The sequence below is a fragment of the Salvia hispanica genome, chromosome 1 (genome assembly GCF_023119035.1).
Source record: "Salvia hispanica cultivar TCC Black 2014 chromosome 1, UniMelb_Shisp_WGS_1.0, whole genome shotgun sequence".
NCBI classification, from domain to species: domain Eukaryota; kingdom Viridiplantae; phylum Streptophyta; class Magnoliopsida; order Lamiales; family Lamiaceae; genus Salvia; species Salvia hispanica.
The window spans coordinates 6202542-6218246 of record NC_062965.1 but is presented as its reverse complement, the minus strand read 5'-3'; the positions used below and the strand labels follow the sequence as shown (position 1 = coordinate 6218246).

The following is a 15705-nucleotide window of genomic DNA, read 5'->3' as shown; positions in this document are numbered from 1 at the left end:
TTGCTATTAAATTTCTCAAAACTTGTGTCGGATCAAATGGTGATAAATTAAGGGATGAAAGGAATAATATTTTTGTTTTCCTCGTTTAAAATAACATGGAGTAATAGGTTTGGGTTTAGTCTAGGACTAAAATGTATTGATAGATAACATTGGGGCGCCACCGTCGCTCTTGAATATCGCCCTAGCTCGTTATCCAATCACGCTCCCGTCCTGGTCACTAGATTTTGATCACCCCATCTATCATGAGGCGACTCGGACCTTTCTATGCTAGTGTTGCATTTACTAGTTTATTAGATCGAAGGTCGAAAGAGCGAGTATTATGAATTATGTTTAATATAGTAGATAATAATTAAACACAACCTAATATTCCTCTTGTGGCCATTGATTATGCACGGAAAGGATTATGATTCGTTGAAAGCCTAGTTTAAATTTGTCCTCCTCAGCATGTGGACCCCATTTTCTGTTTCTTATGTCCAAGATAGGATTTGATATATATGATGCATCAAATCCATGTTGCCAGCCTGCTCGTATCAAATTCCAAAAGATAAAAACCTTTTTCTGCATTAGTTTACTTTCCCAAATCTTAATCTAGCTATCTATATGTGTAAGATGAGCAAGAGTTTTTTCAATCTCGGATAGTTCTTTTTTTGTGCCATGGAGAATATCATTAATAGTATTATTCTATTTGCCCAAGAATCATCTTCTAAAATAAGTTTATGTATGTACTTGTATTTGGTATATAGTGATAAAATAAGTTTATGTATGTATGTACTGGATATCTTATTCAAATTAAAACCTTGCTTGAAAGGTTGTAGGATGTTGCATTGCTAATACTCATGTATAAGATGCATAATAAATAAATGGCAATTTAAAGCTGCATACTTCAAAGATACCATGGCATGGTCGATTAGGAAGATTTGAACATGCGCTTTTTTAGTATCATCTTCCAATAATCTAATGATTAGATGTCATGCGATGAAGTAATTGGATGGGAAGCTTTATAATGCAAAAATGGACAATTGATGAACATCAACTAATGTCCATCAAATCAAATTATTGGTCGTGATCATTTACACCAGTAATCTATGTTTTTTAGGATTGTTTTGCGCCAAAACAAGGTTTGTGGGTGCGATATAATCAAGTACAAACTCAATATGTTGTACAGACTTCAAACAATGATCCGGACTGTTAGAAAATGTAAACAAATGACAAAATAGTGTCAAGAAAAAATGTCAACGGTTGACACTTTGTTGACATCAAAATCTTGAAAGTTTATAATGAGTTGATATTGTGTTGATATTGTGTTGGCATATTTTTTTGATATATATTTGTCATCTGTTGACATTTTCTAACGTTCCAGATTATAGTTTAGAGTATGTATAATATTTAGAGTTTGAATTTTATTCTTGCCCAGCAGAACCAGTGTATTAAAACATATGATAAAAAAGTTATTTTTATGACATTAGCACCGCAATTCTATGGATAGCATTGGATTTTAACAATATTTGCCCATTGATTTCCCTGTACAATAATACTAATATCTTGAATATGCTCTTTTCTACCTCTATAATTAACCCTTCTTTTCACTGTATATGACTAAGGAAGAAATGATATGGAACGTGATCTTAAAGCTTTTTATACTTTTGAATGTTTGACTTTGATTTCAGTGGTAACAATTGCTCACAGGGTTAAACAAAGCCATGTTCATAAACTAAATTAAGTTGACTCTTTCATGATTTGTTGATCTTTGTTGACTTCACACGCCCCCTCCAACTTGAAAACCATCTAACAACTTGATTATATTATATGGAAATCACTTACTTATCCACATAATTATAAAAGTGTTATAAATACTTATCACATATTTACACGGGTTTTTTTAACAGTTTTGTACTTGCGCAATATGTAGAGTTAAAAATGTAGTACTACTATATACTCCGTCCGTCCAAAAAAAATAGATTATTTTTGTCATTTTGGGACGTCCACAAAAAATAGATCACTTTCTAAAAATGGAAAGTTTATCTCTTTACTTTTTTCCCACTTTTTCTTCCCTCTCTCATACTTTACTCACTTTTTCTCCCTATCTCTCTTACTTTAACTACATTTTCTCCTCCTCTCTCTTACTTTACCAATTTTATATTAAAACTCGTGCCGAACAACAATAGATCTATTGTTTGTGGACGGAGGAAGTATTTAGATTTCAAAAAGTTATTTTAAGTACTCCCTCCGTCCCGGCTAAGATGACACATTGCTTAGCCGACACGAGGTTTTAGGAGTTATTGGTTAAAGTGTTTAATTGGAGAGAGAGATGGTGGGTGTAAGTATTAAAGTAGAGAGATAAAGAAAGATGGATATTTTAATAGGAGTGAGAAAAAATTGTTGAGTGTATTAATTGGAGAGAGAAAGTTACCAAAAAAGGAAATGTGTCATCTTAGTTGGGACAAACTAAAAAGGAAAACGTGTCATCTTAAGTGGGACGGAGGGAGTAGTTGGTAGTAACCTATAGTATTCCGTCCGTCCAATAGTAGATATCATACTTTCCTTTTAGTATGTCCCACAAAAGATATTACATTTCTTTTTTATGAAAAAAGTTCCCTCTCACATTAATATAAATATATTATTTCCTTTTTAGTATGTCCCACAAAAGATATCACATTTCTTTTTATGGAAAAAACTCTCTCTCACATTAATATAAATATATTATTTTCTCTCTCCGTCTATCACACAAAACAACATCTCTTAAAATCCCATATCATTTCACAAGTGTGTCATCTACTGTGGGACGGAGATTACTAAAGAAATTAAACATTTATAGTAAGAACTAGTATTATTCATGTGATTTCACCAATACTCACGAGTTTTTAACACTAAAAATTCATTCCATTTACATTTAATATTTCTTCATTGTTATTTTTATAGTTTTAGGCGTGTTTAACACCGTGCTTCGGAGTTTGAACACATCTGCTTGTGCTTAATGCACGACTGTGCACGTGATTCCATGATACTCCCTCCGTCCCATAAAAGTTGGGACAAAACTTTTGGGCACAGATATTAAGAATTTATATTAAATAAATAAGAGAGAAAAAAAAATAGAAAAGATAAGAGAGAGTAAAGTAAATGATGGAATAAAGTAAGAGTGATTAGATATTTTGTCTTTTATTAAAAAAAGAAATGACTCAACTTTATTGGGACGGACAAAAAAGGAATACGACTCAACTTTTATGGGACGGAGGGAGTAAAAGACTAATAAACAACCAACGAATAAGCTATTAATTAGAAAACACAAATTCCAAGAAAAATACACAATTGGATTAGAAATGAAGAAAATGAAAAGGGAATGGTTTAACAAATAAAAACAATAAAAATAAATATAGATGTGTACTATTTCCTCCCTACGTCCCATATTACTCTCTCCGTCCGTGAAATATTATTCAGTCCATTTTGATCCGTCCATAAAAAGTTGTTCACTTTGCTTCCTTTTTTTTTTTGGTGAATAGGCCACACTTTCCACTAACTATTTACACTCACATTCTATTGTAAAATTAATAATATGAAACTTCATCCCACTAACTTTTTCAACTCATTTTTCTTTGTATTTTTTTAAAACCTATGTCAAGTTAAACTTGGACAATATTTCATAAACGGAGGGAGTAATAGAGTCATTTTACTAATTTGAGAAATTTCAAGTTAATTAAATCATTTATATTTTTTAATAAAAAATAATCATCTTTTTTATTTTATTTTCTGTTTATATCCTTTACTTTATTCACTCTTCATTTAGGGCATTAGAAATGGGGGCCGATTTCCAGAGCCGATGGATCAGCCCCTCAATTGCCTTCCATGGGTCACCATTGTGGGAGAGGAGCCCATCTCCCTTCCCCTTTGCCTCCGGCCTTCCGCCGATAAATCGGCCAAGCCGATGCCCCTATTGGCTCCCTATCGGCCCGCGATAGGGGCATCGGCTTCAATTAATAAAAAATAGAAAGTTTAAAAAATAGAAAGTTTAAAGTAGAACTAGAACCCACGCACAAGACTTCGGCGCCCACATAAATTAAACTACCCATAGAAAGTCCAGTGGGGACCACGGAGGGTTTGTGATCGCCTACGCCTGACGGCAGCATCACCAGTTACGCCCTAGCTTCCATCGACACCACGTGTGAAATCAGCTCCCAGTGGGGCCAGTTGAGAAGAGGTCAGCAGGTCTCACCCTGAACCAATGACAAGATGCCACATCGGAGCGGACCTGAAACAGAGGCCACGCGCTCTCGAGTAGCGCGTCCGCACACGGAGCGAGAGTGGTGAAAGCGACATGAATGAAAAGGAACGAGGCGGTCAGAGTGGGCGGCTGAAAGCTGGAGCTGAGACAACGCCTTTTGCTTTGGCTTTTCCTTCTTATTTTTATATTCATTATTTCGCTCTTATCAAATTTGTTCCCACTTTCCCAATACTGTAATTCTCTGTTTTGCCCCTCTTGTTATCATGACGACCAAAATCAATTTATTTTTTAGTTTTTTCATTACTATTCTTAGGAAAGAGCCAATACTTTTTAGCTGTTTGCTTAATTTCTACTCCTTGTCCCGCCTAAATGCAATTATCACGGTGTAATTTGGTTTAACACAAGTAGGAATTCATGTGATTATCAATCAATTTAAATTTAACAACTCTCTCTTAGAAAAAGAGATCATCAAACTAAAATAAATATTTCCGCATATAATTGATTAGGAACCAATAATCGAACTACTTTTTTGATTAAAGGAGTGGGACAATTATTGAAAGGAATAACAAATAGAAAGTGAATATTTGTGATTGAATTGGATAATCCAAAGTATCCGAACAAGTCAGATTAAAAAAAATAATGACCATAATTAATTAAAATAAGAATTACTTTTCCCACACCAAACAATTAAAAAAATAAAAATATCTCCATATGCAGTGAATAACACGTCAGAGCTAATCTAAAAAAACCCCTACCCAAAAACCCACCGCAAATCCACAAAAAGCGAGGAGGGCATTACCGTCATTTCGGCAGCCAGAAATTGCCAGATACGCGTCTCTATGCGGCCATTTACCGACCTCTCGCCCCCTTCAAATCCCACCTCTTCCCTTCTCTCAAACCCAACCCACTTCTCTCTCTCTCTACAAATCAACGCCAACATTTCTGCACGAAATCATTCGTTTTTGTGCTTTCAGGTTTCAATTTTTGAGTCAATAATGGCGCAGAGGACGGAGAAGGAGGAGACCGAGTTCAAGGTCGTGCCTGAGACCATCTCCCTGTGCGTCAAGTGCGGCGTCGCCGGCAACTCCGCGGCGAATAATCTCTGTCAGAAGTGTTTCAACGCCGCCACAACGGCGGTTTCCACCTCCTCGGCCACCGCAGCCGCCTCATCGCCGGTCGGTGCTGCGGCGAAGCCGTTGAATCACGTTTTGTTGGAGAAATCCTTCAGATCTAGCTCGTCTAGCCTGTCTCTGCCGGAGAGGAGGCTCGCATCGGCGGGGACGAGCCGAGATCTGAAAAAGGAGGCCGCCGTAGCTGCGGTTCCGATGAAGAGAGAAGTTAATCGGTGCTCCGGCTGCCGGAGGAAGGTAGGTCTCACCGGATTCAGATGCCGATGCGGCGACCTTTTCTGCGCCGATCATCGATACTCCGATCGCCACGACTGCAGCTACGATTACAAATCCGCCGGCCGGGAAGCCATCGCGAGGGAGAATCCGGTGGTCAAAGCCGCGAAAATCGTCAAAATATGAAACGAAGGGAAAAAGTCAACCAAATATGCATCCTCGGCCGGGCGCGTAGTCAAATTCGCCATATCTTCAGCCTATGAAGATCGATGCTCCGGCTATGTTGTAGCTCTTCCGGTGAAGGAGTCGCCGGAAGGATTAGCGGAACGATGGGAAATCCGACGTCTACTTTTCGTTTTTTAAATTACAAAAAATTAAAAACGGAAATTACTGTCAAAAATTTATGTTGAATTTGTAAGTGTGTTTGTATGGCGATTAATTATTTGTTTCCGTTATTATAATATATGAAGGGAAAGATTGGAATCAAATTATATTTACATAAAAAGTTGTGATATTGTGAAGTTTTGGCAAGTTTGAGGATGGTGAGATGTCAGCAAAACATACTCTGTAATTAGACGGGCCCATTAATAATGCGTGCAAGTTGGATCGCGACAGTTTATGTCGACTTCTAACTATTCAAATTCAACATAGATACTCGTCTTGAATCATAGGAGTATCATTTTTTTTTTCATTTTGGTTCATTAGTAAATATAAATCAAAGTTCTATTAACTAATTTCGAACACATGTATCATTTAAAACTAATACTTCCACCGTTTTATTATAGCTGAGTTATTTTAGTACGTTTCATAATAATGGAATTATATTATTCTCTTTTTCATTTCTTACTTTTTTCTCGTGATACGATGCTAATTGTATCCTCGGCGATAGTTATAGATGATGGGGTGCGGTCCGTTCGCGGAAGGGAATTTCCATCGAGCAACCATTTCTCAAGAACCCAACTAAGGGTTTTTGAAGAAGAAAAGAAAATAACTTGCGATAAAAGAAAGGAATAAAATTAGGGAAATTTCTTCCGATGATCATTAATGATTTGAGAATCCCTATTTATAAGACTATGGACCTAGGGTTGGTTCGACTCTCTTATGCATCACGGAAAAAGAACCAACAAAGAAAACCCTCGACTCACTTAATTAAACTAATTGTTCGTAACAATTAAATAGTAGTGAAATAAGAAAATATCTAATAACAAAAAATAAGGATAAAGCAACTGACTCTCTCCCCTAATGCGACACGAAGTCACAATAGCGTGCCGGCGTTTTCACCTGTCGGCGCTGACACTGCTTCTTTTCCACCGTTATTCCTCGTTGCTCCTGCATGTTCGACTCCCTCGCCTTTCCTTGTTCGCTCTCTCTGCTATTGGCATTTGAGCTCTCCGTCTCGGCTCTTGGCTCGTCCTAACACTCTATACTCGTATCATTTTCCTTTACTTAACTCACTTAACACAATTTTTCTTTAATCACGTGCCAAAAAAAAACGCCTCTACTACCACGGAATGAAGGGAGTATATACAAGTGGTGGGACTCATTCAACTAACCTTTTTCCATCCAATGTTTTCTTAACATTTTTTAAAATCTGGAAGAAATAAAACTTCTATTCAAGAGTTTTAAAATCTGGAAGAAATGAAACTTCTATTCAAGAGCAGAGGAAGTAGCATCCAAAAATTAAAAAATATACTCACATTAATACTAGGAGTTAATACAGAAAAATGTTTAATTCAACTCAAATGTGAGTTCAGCCTCCCGGCGACCTATCTTGTCTGAACAAGAACAAATTTTATTGAGAAAAAGTAACAGAAACTGGCAGCCCTAAAACAGTTGTTTTTTCTTTCCATTTATCATTTTCTTTTGGAAAAAAAATTGGCTCTACAGACTACATCAATTTGGGAATGTCCGATGAAGAACGTCAACTAACAGAACTCCATCATCAGAGGTCTGACCACTTTTCCACACTACGAAATTTGATGGGAAGAAATTAGCATCATTCCAAATCTTCAACGAAGATAGTGAGAAAGGACCTTGAGTTATCCCTTGGGGATCAGTGTAGTGCCATTCAAATTCCTCTGGGTTTTCACCATTTATGCCTGCAACCTCTTGCTCTTGCACATCATCTTCTGAGTCGCCATCGCTTAACTCAATCACCGTAGTTGAACTTGCTGGTTGAGGGTTCTCTTCTCCAGAACATATTACCTGCGTCGCAGTATTGGTCTCAATGGGAGTAGTAAGTCGTTGCTCTGGCTCTTCCCGACCCTGAGGGTGCTGCATCTCGTTATTGCTGTCGTTAACCTTAGCAACCAGCACTCCTTGTTTGATGATATAAACTGATTGATCACATACGGAAGCATAGGTATTAGTGCATAACAAAACTGTGATAGCTGAATATAACCAGGGACTTAATTATTTGGATGGTGATTTGCCCAAATTAAGTATTAACAGAAATGCAGTAATTCACCAAAGTAGTGTTGCCATGTAGGAAAAGAGCAGATATGATGGGAAACTGTCAATATGCATCAAGAAATGCAGCAAGGAAATGACTGCTGGAGCGATATCAAGCGTTTGTGAGAAACCGCAGGATGAATTTGAAAGCACCTATGAACAGGCATTAACTAGGTCCATCCAATTAAATAATACTACTGGCAAACGAAAAAAGGCTTCTTCTGCTGTCCATACAGCATTAACATATGGTGACAGAATAATGGTGTCTGTCTCTTAGAACACTAGGAAAATGGCCCTAACGCTCGGAGAAAATCAGGAGAGACCAATGAGGACTTACGTTTTACGTGAAAGTGTTTTGGGTGCTCTAAGTCCCTATCAGTTTTAGAACACTGAACGAAAGGTGTTAATCATTTTAATTTGAATATCAATTGGACCTCAAGAAAAAGACACAAGCATGAAGCATTAGTCTGTTAGAATACTGAACGAAAGGTGTTAATCGTTTTAATTTGAATATCAATTGGACCTCAAGAAAAAGACACAAGCATGAAGCATTAGTCTGGAAAGTGATAAATACTAATTTTACCTTTTTTATCCTTGTGAGGGATGTCTGCAGCAGAATCAATGCCTCCATTCGGAACTTCGAGATCCTTGCGAGGGATGTCTGCAACCCAATTAATGCCTCCAATCTGAACTTCAAGATCCTTGAGGGGGATGTCGGCAACCCAATTAATGCCTCCATTCTGAACCTCGAGAGTACGTGAATCACTTAAATTAACTTTAGGTGGAGTGTCAATCTCTCCAGGCCCTAGAAATTGGTTTAAAACATAAAGTTCAATGAGCTCATAGACTACAGAGTTAATGGCTACTGATATTGTATGTGTTTACAGGCATGCTTAATGATTACATATGCTGCTGTGCTGAAGAAGACTTTTATGTATAATAAGTATATATACATCAGAGTTCACACGTCATGAAACATGCAACTTAGAATTGGATAATCCAGGTAACAATTCATAAGACCTATCGAGCAGAATTACAGACAAGACAGTGCACCTGCAGCCTCTGGACTGGAGATGTCAGAACGTTCCTTAATAGGAGTAATTTTTGGAGAGCAGGCCCCTAATTCTGCTTTTACGGAAGTAGCGGTTACCGTAGATTCGGGCTCTAAATCTGCAGCAACCACTTCAGGAATTTTTGACAATAATTTTTCTCGTTCAGATGGTTTCTGTAGCAATGTCCTTCTTTCTAGGTACTCGAACTTTGTAAATTCTAGAGGTTAAGGCAACAATGCTGCCCATCAAATGAATTGAAGAAACGAATAAATAAACAGCAAATGCAATATTACAAAACAAGTTCCAAAAAAGCTGCACTGTCTGAGTAAAACCTTGTTACAGAATATAGTAGATGTTCTGGATTGTTATACCATCTCAGATTAGTCCAAAGTTATTGAGGTGAAAATTGCACCAAGGGGAAAAAGTAAAACAGCATAAAAGATTAAACATGTTGATGTTCTACCAGAAACAAAACCAACAGACAGATGATCCACTGGAGCAATTTTAACATTACTTGCAAGATACAGACCAAACTTTAAGGGCCATTCGCACAACTAGACATGTTACAAGAACAGAATATATGCCATATGGGCTTTGAACAAAAAAAGTACTAGAAAACAAAATAATATCACCCCTTCTCCTAAACTTGAAGTTCAACTCCTTTATTAATCATTATTGATTGCCTTAAACTGATAATACGACAAAATAGACAATTATTGTCAACCATGGTTCTAAGCAGTAATTTGCTAAATGCAATTTAAAGACAAGGTAAATTTCCAAGATATTGAGTGCAGAAAAGCATTTTAGGACATGAAGAAGCAAGTAGATCAAAGGATATTCTCTTTGCCATCCTTTCTCATTGGCATGTTCAATACGCATTTGCAACAGAGAAATTTCTTTAGCAATCCACTGGAACCAAATAAAAAAGGATCAGGCACAGGTATCTTTCTTAAGTTACAAACTGTAAGAAAAGTAGTATGATAGGAATTATATGCACCATTAGCAGATAGTAATGTGAGGATGATATCACAATAATGTCCTAACCTTTCGATATGTAGTAAATTTGTAAAACACTAAAACATGAGTATTAAAAATATACAGAAAGTTCCTGTTCCTCAGTTAGAAATATTAGATGCTCAAATGTTTATTTTGAGAAATTTGATTAACTCATAATCTTTTAAACCCTCACTCATACATTATTCACAACAATAAATCCTATTGGAGTTAACTTAGCAAATTGGATTCTGAAATGAGAACCCCACCTGAACCACTCAAAACACAAAGAATGGATTCATGCTATCAAGGTGCAGAAATGTACAGGGAACCATTGAAGCATAGGAAATAAACATAATTTTCACCATGACCTTCTCCAAAATAGATGGCCATGGACTTCCATGTGGGTCAGGAAAATGGTTCCTAAACGGGTGTATTTGTAATTTTTATGTGAACACAATAGTTTAAAATAAAAGGTAGAAAAGTACAGATTATTCAGGTCAGCAAGATCCCACAATGAAAATAGTGGACAAAGAATATCTTTAGTAAGTGTATGTCATCAACAATTCCAAACAAACATAAATAAGGTAGTCCCAATCGTAGGTATCTACCACAAACTGCATTTTTAGTTATATAGTTAACAATGGCACAGCATAAATACAACACAGGCATACATCCTAAGATCACAAACATAAAGAAAACACATGATGTGTAGAACTTATACTACTTGAGAGTGAGTTGAATAATATAGACAATGGTAAAAATGCTAAGACAAGGAAGAAAAAGTAAAGTAGCAGATCTTACATTATTTGTTATATCAACATGAAGTGCTTGGGCCTTCAATTGAACTTCATCCTGCAGTTACGCAGGTAAAATTTATTTAAAAATTGTGAGGTAAGAGTTAGAGACTATAAGAACATACTATTGTTCACCCTAGCATGAAGAGAGAGAGAGAATCAGTGACAGAATTAGTAGTTAGCTCCAGTGTCCAGATAGAGCATTTAGTAAGGTAAATGCGAATGGTGACTTTAAATGAGTACAAAAAGTTCCTTCACAATTATAACAGCAGTAGCTGTAGCTGATAGTATCCTAAGGGCCAGATTAATGAATTTCTGACTATAATCACTATTATAAATAAAATCTATGTAGTTCCAAACATAAACGTAAAACAACAGAATCATTACAATCAACAATTGTAGACAATATAATTGCAGCCAATTTCTACTATTGCATACATTTTCCCAGATCAATCTCAAATTTTCTTCTGCTTTTCGGCATATAATAGGTAAGAAAAGATGGAAAGTATGAGATGCCAATTATTGGGAGTGGAATTTGATCAAAATATCTTTTTAATCTCCCCAGTTTCAGAATTTGTGGTTGAAGTAAAAAGTTTCTTGTAATCAAAACAGCGTAACAGTACCCATAAATAAAAATGTAGCTCACTAGCAAACAAAAGTTTGTTTTTAGTCAAAATTCTTACAACGGTAAGCCTATTAAGTGAGCCAGCTTTAATCCTGTCACAAACATCATCAACTTCTTCCTGAAATTAAGAAACAAGGATGAGACAATTCACAAATGACAAAAAGCTGAATACAAGATAAATTCAAGTGAGAGTTCATATCATGATAGTACATGGATTCACATTAGTAAACTAAGTGCAATTATATGATATCTGAATCTCTGTCATAGCAATAAGTTCCTCCATCAATACCTTTTGAGTTAGGAAGCAAGACATAACAAGGGGGTAACATATATAGATATACTACACGTAAACTTACAGCATCTAGCAGAAAATTTCCAGCATAAGAGTGAGACACCCAAGTACTTACTAGTGGAGGGAGCTTGGTGTTTGAGAAGATTCAGTATATAACAGGCAAGAGTAAGACGATTTCCATGTTAACCAACTTTGGATACCATAACAGCATATGATATGATTTTTTGATAATCTCACCAGTGCTACAACACTCATCCAACCTAGCCTACACCATCTCTAAACAGTTCAGGGTTTAGAGAAACTTACCTTAGTAAAGTTATCATCTGAGAGCATGGAAATGGTGACATCCTTAAAGAAGTTTGAAACTCTTAGGCGTATTTCAATATCAGCATCACCAGTGCCAGAAATCTTCTCTATTCCTGTGAAATAACAATGTTAGTTAAGCAACTGACAATAATAAACACAACATGACCCATATATGCATGAAAGCAAATGGAGAATGACATGACAAGGAGATCAGTAAAAGTAGGCCAATCAAGCATTTCAAAAGTGAGAGCCATTCAGAAATGTTACATGCCCCATATGCAAGGGAACTAGAAAGAATTTATATTTCAGTCTGAAACTCCAGCCATTTCATAAGAGATGGCCAGTCAAGTAACTTGGATGGCATGAGCATGCGACCAGAAAGTATAAGATTGAACTCTCCCAATGTCGACTAGGCATAATAACACAGTGATTGCCAAAAAAGTATTGATAAAAGTAGCAACTGAAATCTTGGACCAACCAAACTAAATAAATCAGAAAGCCAACTTAAATTTCGCAGGAAAAACCGTCCCAACATTTCCTACTCACTAATTAAAAAAATTAAAACCTCTGCACATTTTTAAGTAGGTAAGTCAAATTTAAAATAAAAAGTATACAAGCCCCAAGCATTCTCTAACAGAAACTCTGAAGTGGTGAAATAGCTGGTTCAGAACTCAGATCCAAAGTGTAACTCATGGATAAGGTATTTCCCAGTAGAATTAATGATCTACTATCTTACTTTATTTTTCGCAACATTTTTCCTTCCGCATTGGAAGATAAGGAACAAACACTAACAACAGAGGCTGACAGCAATATGATTTGAGTTACTACCAATATTCTTCAACCATGCAACCTTATTCAGGTATATTCAAAAGAGAATCTGACAAGTCCAACTGCTTACAAGGTACCTTTGGGCAAAGTAGCTAAGTTGAAATAATAGAAATTGGCATCACTAACGTGGCTTAGAATAGTAAAATATACATAGACAGTTAATCACCTGTAACTTTTTGAAGCTGGAAGCGATTCTTTTGATAAATGTCATTAGGGTCAGATTTCATCCTAACAAAGCTCCCCAGTATTTTAAATTCAAAGCTTTCAGGAAACTTGAGAAGGTCTAGAATTACACTTTTCTTTAAATAAATAAGTTTGATATTTTCAGGAGTAACAGCAGCATAGCAGCTTTTAGGGGTCTTAAAGACCTTCTTCCTCTGACTAATAGGAATCTTTTGAAATTCCACCAATTTTTTTTCTGCATAATCTTCATCTGAGCTGTCAAGAGACTCATCATCGGAGTCGTGGTTTTCAGCAAAATGCTCTTCCAGCATATCAAATACTTTTATCCGCGACATAGTTTTCTTACCAAAGAGAGCGTAAAGTCTCTCATCACAAAGGACTTTTTTCTTCTTTTCTGCACTCCTAAGACCATTATCATTTATGTACTTGTTGATGAATGCTGCCACCTCCTGTCGTGAGTGCTTTTCGCTTGTATCCTTACCAATTGCTTCTAGAAATTCAATTAAAGGCCTAGAACCCCATCCAATAAACTCGATTTTTCTTTTCCCAACTCTCCTCTTCCTTTTCGTGGAAACAGGTGACTGTAAACTGGAATCTTCCACCCAAAAGGTGTCTTTCATACTGTTGCAACAACTGAAGAAAACAAAAGCTTCTAGGGTGGAGCAGCAAGGTTTATGGCATGCAAAAAAATTCGCTATGCACAAGGTGCTTCGTTTAGTCAGCTAGAAAGACTCGAGCGCTTCACGTTCTGTCACAATAAATAAAACTCGAATTAAAATTCATTTAGCCGATCACTGAAAATAACTGGTCTTGCCAAGCAAGTTCATATAATGACAATATAGATATGACAAGGCAATGCTTTTCCAGATATAGTGAGAAGCCCTACTGGACATGGCAAGAAAGATCAGGACAGTGCTTGAGCATTTATCAGATAATCGTATTTTTGTTTCTCACAAGGTGAAAAGAAAGATGTGAAATTTCTATTATAGTCAGTCAGATACTGCAGCATCATTCACAATGATAAGAAAAACTCCCAATAATTTCAGAAGAAGTGGAAAACAAAGGCAGGGTGTTCAAAGTCACACCCATAAAGCACAATAAACATATCCTTGCTTTAAGCGAGACCAGGCAAGAACGTATCTTCCGTGTACTAAAATTTACAATCTGTCAATGAAATACAAATCATTGTATGGTGCCACACAATGTGCATAATGCATGTATACATGATCTATCAAAAGTATCATTGACAACTAATATAACTCACTGTCTGTACGCCACCGTAGATCGATTTAAAAGTTATACTGAATTTAGCATTTAATAAATGTGGCTTGATTGTTCCATATGATTTCACCTGTATTGATTGGAGAAGCACAATATGAAACAATAGTGCATGCAAAACTTCATGATTTATTCAGCCAATGCAATCACCAACTGAATTGCAAATGTCATTTCCAGTAGCATTTGTGCAACATACCAATCTCAAATTCCGTTATCATTCTGCTTCTCAACAGTAGACCTTTGTGCTTCTACGATGAATGCATATTTAATTTCAAAAAATGAAAAACTGAACTTTCACTTAAAAATTTACAACGATAACTGGAAATCAAACTCAATGAAATGCTGCTCAAAGATTCAAGTTGAGCTACTGTGATTGGGTGAAACGCTATAAAATTAAAATTAGGACTTACATTGATTTTTTATTTGGGGGTGGACTCTAATCGAACAATTAACGGTAGAAACGGTGGGCAATGAGTCAGTGCAGTGGGATGAGACGGTGGCCGGAGCCGAAAGTAAGAATATTCAGGAAATCATTTGGTTTATTGTTACCGGAATTGGCAAACCCAGACTTATTTTCATGGGACACTGAACAAGACGCATGTTATTTAGGAGTCTTTTCTTTTTATTTTATGCTTTTTTTCTTTTTCTGTATAATATTCGTATTATATTTTATACTAACTTTTTCAAAGAAATCAAACTAAGTGGAGATTTCTCTAAATATGGGTGATTCCTTATTTACAGCGTTTGATTCTATATATGTTTGCAGATTTGTTTTTCAGGATTGTATCCCCGAAAAGTAATTTGATTACTCAATTTTCAAAATCTAGTGGTTTTTTATTTTTATTTTTAATTAATTTGAAAAAATAATCAGAATCTTGAAAAAAAAGGTAGTAGTATTATAATTTTTCAGGATCTTATTTCTCAGATTTTCTAGGTATTGTTTTTATCAGTTTTAGAATTATTAGGGATAAATTTTACTCCCTTTGCCCAGTAAAAGGAGTCATATTTGAATATTAGGCATGTTTTTAAAACCATAATAAAAATTGGATTGAATAAATTAGTGAAATATGAGTTCTACTCATATTTACTAGTGTTACAATAAAATGTGAGTGAAATAAATTGATGGAATGTGGACTCTACTTACCATTTATGGTAAAAGTGAAATATGACTCTTATTGGGAGAAGTGTCATCTACAATGGGGCGGAGGATAGTCCGGACGATGCATCCTCCGCCCCTTCGTCCACCACTGTAGCATCGCGGACGATGGCTTCTCCATCGTCCGCGCCCAATCTATCCTCTGCGGACGATACGCATCCTCCGTCGCATTGTCCGCGGTATCG

The 15705-nt window shown here is 36.2% G+C and overlaps 2 protein-coding genes across 2 annotated transcripts; one reads left to right on the top strand and one right to left on the bottom strand.

The window, feature by feature from the left end:
• The first annotated feature begins 5088 nt into the window (after positions 1-5088).
• LOC125201712 (zinc finger A20 and AN1 domain-containing stress-associated protein 5-like) lies at positions 5089-6047 on the top strand. The gene has a single exon (XM_048099936.1). The coding sequence runs from the start codon at positions 5212-5214 to the stop codon at positions 5743-5745; it is 534 nt and encodes a 177-aa protein (XP_047955893.1). The 5' UTR covers positions 5089-5211; the 3' UTR covers positions 5746-6047.
• Positions 6048-7226: 1179 nt separating this feature from the next.
• LOC125204832 (uncharacterized protein At5g08430-like) lies at positions 7227-14978 on the bottom strand. The gene is made up of 9 exons (XM_048103576.1): positions 14775-14978; positions 13070-13834; positions 12076-12188; positions 11536-11595; positions 10860-10910; positions 9901-9971; positions 9064-9272; positions 8594-8815; positions 7227-7895 (listed from the first exon to the last, which is right to left on the bottom strand). The coding sequence occupies exons 2-9, from the start codon at positions 13704-13706 to the stop codon at positions 7453-7455; spliced, it is 1806 nt and encodes a 601-aa protein (XP_047959533.1). The 5' UTR covers positions 13707-13834; positions 14775-14978; the 3' UTR covers positions 7227-7452.
• Between the last annotated feature and the right edge of the window lie 727 nt (positions 14979-15705).